Source organism: Nanorana parkeri, unplaced genomic scaffold, assembly GCF_000935625.1.
Source record: "Nanorana parkeri isolate BGI_ZX_2015 unplaced genomic scaffold, ASM93562v1 scaffold146, whole genome shotgun sequence".
Classification (NCBI taxonomy): Eukaryota; Metazoa; Chordata; class Amphibia; order Anura; family Dicroglossidae; genus Nanorana; species Nanorana parkeri.
Window position 1 is genome coordinate 560,031 of NW_017306414.1, and position 7,057 is coordinate 567,087.

General features: G+C 41.4%; 1 protein-coding gene across 1 annotated transcript in view; it reads left to right on the plus strand.

The window, feature by feature from the left end:
- The window catches only part of ARHGAP11A (Rho GTPase activating protein 11A), a 29,425-nt gene extending 24,975 nt beyond the window's left edge, over positions 1-4,450 (plus strand). The window contains exon 13 of the mRNA XM_018554193.1: positions 4,377-4,450. Within this exon, the coding sequence (XP_018409695.1) occupies positions 4,377-4,450 (74 nt within the window). The remainder of the gene's footprint in view (positions 1-4,376) is intronic.
- The last annotated feature ends 2,607 nt before the right edge of the window (positions 4,451-7,057 follow it).

Consider the following 7,057-nt stretch of genomic DNA (forward strand, 5'->3'; position numbering starts at 1 on the left):
GGGGGGGAGAGAAGGTTTCCCCATAGTTCTATTTTAAATGACCGTATTAACAACTTAGTGGGTCCAGCACCACAGACAATTCTACCATTGTGCAGCACCCAACAAATCTAACACGCGCACACACGTTTGTGAGCCCTAAATCATTTAAATGCTCCACTAGAGAATTTGTATAGGGCGTAGGCCCCATTCACATGTAGCGACTTATCGCGCGATTTCGCGCATTTTTGCCGTGCGATATCGCGAGAAGTCGCCGGCTAATGGTCAATGGAGCTGTCTTAGCTCCATGTCGCGGTCGCAAGTCGCTTCTACAGGACCCTTTTTTCGGCGGATTTTGCGCGATTTTGTTTTCTATGGAGCCCGACTGAGATGGTCGCGCTACCGTCGCTGGAACGTCGCCCTGAAAGTCGCACTATCCCGGCCGCTGCAAAGGTATGTCGCTACATGTGAATGGGGCCTAAGAATGGTTGGGATTTACAGCCCAAACGGTGGTTAGTAAATGTATTCATAGTTTGAGTAAATCCAGAGGTGGAGTTGATTTTGAAAACTGTATTGATTACGGTTCCTTCTTTCTCAGCGGAGTAACTGTTTATCTGTGTATGCTCATTTTGTCTTAATTATCACTTGAAAATACTTTTTATTCTAACCGGCACCCGTTGCCTGACAGCGTACAACCAGAAATGTTTGACAGTTAGGTTTTAAGTGTTTTTATTGTAAATATAAAAATCTATTTAAGTAGGTTAAAATTGCAATTGGATGACTGATCAACGTAGTTTATGGTGAGTGATTGTCTACTCATATTTATTTCTTAATGACTGAAAATGTATGTATACTTCCCAATCCCTTTTTGGATCACATGTTTTATTTTGGGGATTTAAGTACAATCTTAAAATCCCAACAATCTGGTCTTGAATATTAGAGACTGGTCATCACTGTAGCTTTAGCATCCTGCTTATACTGCATTGGAAGTCGGCAACGCTGTCTGTTTTACAGTTATTCTTCATACAGCTAGACTTCTCTGGGAGACGCCATAGAAAACAGCAGATGCTTATTGTGTCTCTTTTATATCCATGAATTATGAACTGGGTCACAAGGCTCCATACACACTTTTCTTGGTTCAGCATTTGCAGGGCGCTTCCCAGGGGTCATCCCAAGTGCCAAGAAAAAGCTACAAGTCCTAGAATGTCAGTGCTGGAGTATTCTAAACCTTATTTACAATCCTGAAAATCGTTTGGTCCTACCATGCTACTGATTTATTTATGTCCATCTTTTAAAATGGAACGACTGTTAAAGCCTATTATGGTTTGGTTGGTGAATGATAAATCTAGTGTGGGAAATGATCTGTGTAATGCTGTGGCTGACTTTTAAGTGATGGATACATTTTAAACTTGTCTTAATGTCATGTGTTTTGTCTTGGTTTTTTTTTTTTTTTCCCCCCTCTGATTTGCACAATTTTGTTTCCCCTTCAGTAAAAATTAGGGTTAGGGTATAGTTACTGCGAGGAAAGGCTGCGCTTCAGTGCCATTAATACTCGCTGGCTTTCAGCTTTAAGTTGATTGGTCCTTCTAAATCCTGTCCGTGATAATTGCAGTTTACTCATCGGTTTCATCAGTTGTATCTTTAAGACTGAGGGTAAAATAAAAATATTGTGCTGAGTGTTGTGTTCATCTTTTTTTTTATATTTATAATCATCATTTTAAAATCACATTTTGGGGGAGGGGAATGCTGCGCTACCAGTTGTTAGGAGGCAGGTGCCAGGCAAGGTAACACTTTCAGTCCGAGGACGACGACATACATTCGCACCTTCATATCAGGACGATGGAAACAAGACAGAACCTCATCCCTCTCCTGTTCATCATAACCTAGTAGTAACAATGTAACTGTTCGCAGTAATCACTGTAAGAGCACAGGAAATTACCACCCAAGATTTCTGGCAAGATCAACAGGTCATTTTTTTGAACTTCTCAAACAAATAACCACATTTTCAATGGTAATTCCACTTTCCCAGGTGAAATTACCCTTTCCAATCTGGGCCCCTCTCCCCTCGCTATACTTACCTTTTGGCTGAACACGCCTTCTCCTCTGTACCCCATACTGCTGTGGGGTGCAGTCCTGCACTCTATTTTGAATTTCACTCACAAATGGCGAGCACTTACTGGTCAGCACAAGAAATGTTTCTCATTGGTCATCGTGGTCAAGAAACACTTCTCATTGATCAGCGCGGTCGCCTATGAGTGTTTGCCATTTGCAAGGGAAATTCAAAATACAGAGTGCAGAGCTTTGCCACACAGCAGTATGGGGTACGCATAGTACACTGATGGAGGGGAAAGGGGTGTTCACTCAAAGGTAAGTACAGCAGGGGGGGGAGAAGGAGGCAAGACTGGAGGGTGTGATTTTTCAATTTCCAAAATTCACCTGGTAAAGTGGAATTACCCTTTAACAGACCCTATAATTGCACCATTTCTTTGCAGGCCTGGGATGTTGCTGAATCTTAATTGCTAGCAAGGGAGCAGCATCTCTGTATAGCAGGACATGGGTTAGCTCCATACATAATGGTTGGTGGTCTGTTAATTATTCTGTTGCCAGTGACAGGATTGGTCCTGTGACATTGGCCTAACAATTAAAGCTCAACTCCGAGCTACAGAAATATTCTCTAAATACAAAAGACGTGGCTTTCTGTGTGTTCCAGATCTGTCTAGTAATTCAGTGTGAACTGCCTCTGTGCAGAAGCTTCCTGTAGTAAGAGAACCAGTCACCACTGTTCTCTCTCCTTGTGCAGTGTGGCTGGTCTTGTATCTGCCCAGTCCTGTAGTTTTCTGCAAGCAGCCTGAAGTGTGTGAGCTTTCTGCATTTCTCCCACAGCATGGTGATGATGTCACTGCTGCTTTTACAGGGTAATATCTAGGTTTGCAATGACATTTGGTGCACACAATTGGATTTTTTACATCTATTAAGTTTGCAATATAAGATAGCTTATACAACACGTAGTCTGGAAACAAACTACAAACAATACAATACAACACAACATGAACAATACAATAGATATTCCAACCACGATTCCTAACCCTCAGACAATCCAGGAGCATAATAGGACAATGATCATCCAATGCACCAATTACTGTAAATTGCACACAATTGGATTTGTATTTTTTTTTTTTTTGCAGCTACTGAAGAATATATTTACACTGATATTAAAGTCAAACGGTTTCTCAGCTATTTCAAAATGCTAATTAAATCACAAGAATCCGCTGGTCCCTTGAGCACTGGCCCTGATATCCTGTTTTAGGGGTGGCTGCTTTCCATTGCAGGGTACTATGGAGCCTCCCCTGTGTATGGCCATAAGCTGTTTGTCTCCACACTGCAAGGCAAGCCACTCCCCTTCCTGCTCCCCTTGCTTCTCCAAGCTGGTAAATGAACAGCTGCAACTGTGCTGTCCCTTGTGAGCTTGTTGGAATCGGCTGTTTGGAAACATGATAACAAAGTGCTTTTGACAAACATAAAGATGTACTTTTCTGGGCAATGTAGATTTGTTTGATCTGGATTTATTGTTGGAAAAAGGTGGAGTTTTTATACCAAGTATAACTAAAGAAGTAGTAAAGCTTCACACACTTTATGACCACTGACCTGTGTTGTTTGAGGAACACAGCTCTGCAGACTTGAGACGTAGGATTATGCTTCTGCCTCCAGGAGAAATGGACACTCGGGGGTGAAATAAAAATGAAAAGCCTGCCACTTTAAGGACATAACCCCTCCCCCCTGCCAGTTTCAATTGGTGTCCTCAGGAGAATGGACATCCCTTCTGGTTTATTATTTCAGTTTAAATTCCACTACCAAGAGCTGCTAATTGATTCATACTGGATATTATTAAATCCTGGGAGTCTCTAGCTAGCCGATAAAGCTATTCATGTGAGAAGTTAAATCCTGGAATTTTCTCTAGTTGTCATAAAGCAGATGGTTTCTGGTCTCAGTACTTCTGCTTCATCCTGTGGTGGTCCTGTGTTCCTGTTTTCATCATGAAAAGGACAGGCCAGGAGTTTTGGTGTTATGTTGGGAACAGGGCCATGGAGTTGTGAGTAAAACGAAATGTATTTACCTCATGTTTTTAAGGTTGGGTGTTTTTCCCTCCTTTTTATTTAACTAGGGGCTGTGTGCTTTTAGACTCCTATTTGGCTAAATGCCTTTTTATGTGGAGTCTGTCTACATTTATTTAAACTTCCTGTGGTCACTTTAAGAGGCCGGGGCTAAGATTGGATGACGCACTTGTTTTTATCTTTTGTGCAAGCATATGCAGTCTGGTTTTCTGCTTTTCTCAGAGCGTTTATATCAGTGGTAATGGTAAACAGAGCCATTTCGACTCTGCTTGCTTTGTTTCCTATTAGCCCTCAATTTCAAGTTTCTTATTGGGGAGAACAGAGATATTACACAGCCATTCTTTGATTATGCTGCTGTCTGAAACTTGTGGTTGCAGTACCTCATATTTTTTTTCCACCCCTCACATCGGCTTCTGTTGTCTCATGTGTCTGTCTTAGCCCTGTGCATCTGTATGGAAATCTGGCTTAAGTGCTGGTCGGCGGAACTTTCGCGTTTAACCCTGCAGTATGTAAGAGGTTGTCTTTTTAGAGCTACTGTGGATTAGATTATTAAAACACGCCTCAGGATGTAAAAGTGAACACTTGCCTCAGATGTGGGAAAAATGGGGATCAGCATTGTAAGCCTGCAAGTTCATTATCATCTTTTATACATTTCTTTAGTTCCCATTTTCAAAAGACATCTTACACTTCCAAACCAATGGACGGACCCTCTGAATTTCAACAAGGGTATATTATTAAGGATGCACCCATACTGATACTAGTATCGGTGCCGATACTTGTACTTGCCCAAATCCTCTGATACCTTCCCCGTTACTGGCACTTCCGGTCCGAGGGAGATTTCCTCTGAGCGGCAGTGCCACTTGGGAACAGGAAGCAGGCTCGAAGCTGATTTGCCAGAAAGCCGGCTTCCCAGCCAATTGGCATTGAGCCGTTCCAAAGAGCCGCAATGCGATGGAGTGCATTCCAGCACGAATCAGGCCGGAATGCACTGTCTGGTGTGAACAAGGCCTTAGAAAGTAGGCAGGATTACATGGCCTTGGAGTTCCTGACAAGTCACATGTTAAGCTAGGATTGGATGTCTTCATCAAGGGAAGGTATTTTATAGTAAAATTAAACCTGAGGTTTTTTTGCATATATCTACTGCTAGCAAGCAGTAAATGTATGCAAAAACATTTTAAAAAGTTACCAAAAAGGTAATTACTTACCTATGTGCTCCCGGCCAAAGTTTTGAAGATTCTCGGGCGGGCCCATGTGCAGTAGAGATCTTTGGCCAGGAGAAGAAGAGAGAAGATGATCGGATCAACAGTCATCATTAAATCAATCCATTCAAAATTTGGACAAGCAGCACATCACCAATTGCAAGAAATATTATATTCTATGAAACAATGTATCAGCTTAATCCTGACCTATAGCCTCTAGACCAGGGGTAGGCAACCTTGGCTCTCCAGCTGTGCTGAAACTACAAATCCCATAAGGCATTGCAAGCCACAGGCATGACTCCCAGAGGCATTTGTAGTTTCAGCACACCTGGAGAGCCAAGGTTGCCTGCCTACCCCTGGTCTAGACCCATAACCAAAGCCTTGCTGTACAATACTAGGAGTCTGACTGGCCATAGCTCACTAGACAACCTTCCAGGGACCTTCTAATAACACATTTTGAGCACATTGTTCTAATAACATCTTTTGCTAAGTCATTATAGCAAGTGGACCTGTTATTATACTAACATTGGCATATGCATTGCCTGTCCAAAAAAAGGTCACCATATGGATTTAGCTAAGCAAATAGATCAGAGTCTTCCACTGGATAATAGATCTAGGTTTTAGCAATGCTATGTGCCCAGGTCAGCTGCCTACCTGAATATACTGAATGATCAGGTTTTTCCTTCAATGGATTTTTTTTCTTCCCTGATGACACATTGGGCATATTCCAAGATGACAATGCCAGGAAGCATCAGGCTCAGATTGTGAAAGAGTGGTTCAGGGAGCATGAGACATCATTTTCACACATGGATTGGCCACCAGAGTCCAGATCTTAACCCCATTGGGAATCTTTGGGATGTGCTGGAAAAGACTTTACGCATTGATCTGATTTTCCCATCATCACTACAAGATCTTGGTGGAGAATTAATGTAACTCTGGATGGAAATACATGTAGTGACATTGCATAAGCTTTTGGAAACGATGCCACGGCAAATGTGTGCCGTAATTAAAGCTAATGGCAGTCAAAATAAATATTAGCATGTGGGACTTTTTTTGGACAGGCAGTGTAATAATTTATTAGTTATTTAATAAATATTAAAACATCATTATTTTTCTTTTATCAGAAATCACAGCTTCCAAACATATCTTGCAGGTATCTAACGAGTCTTTGATGATTGCTTTAGGAAATTGTTCCCAGTCTTTCTTTGTGAATGCTGCACAGTCAGAAATATTATAAGGCTGTCTTGCATGCGCTGTATGTTTGAGATCTACCCACAGATTTTCACAGATTAATAAATGATAAATGTGAAGGTCATTTGAAAGTCTTTTTTTCTTGTAGTTTATGGTTGACACTGAGGAGTGTTTTGGATCTCCAGAAAAGAGGAAATTGCTGTTTTACATTATGTGTTTATTGATGGGAAAAGTCTTTCTCATATTGACTATATTGTACTAAGACCATCTGGTGCCTAAGGTGAATAAAGAATATAGGGCCTACATTGAAATAATGTAAAACTGTGTTTTTGAAAGAGTTCAATGCTAAATCAAAGGATTATGATTCCAGACATTGTTGTCAGTAAATCACAGCTACCATAGGTATAAGGGTTTCAACTACTCCAAAGCCTGTGATGATGGATTGGGCCCTGGCTGGAAAACTACTCTCAGTACAGCATTTAAGGAGAAGTTTGTGAATGTTAAAAAATCCACCTAGCCCTCCTTACTAGTCCTCAATACACTAATCTGTGAACCCCCACCTGCATTTCCTTCCTTACC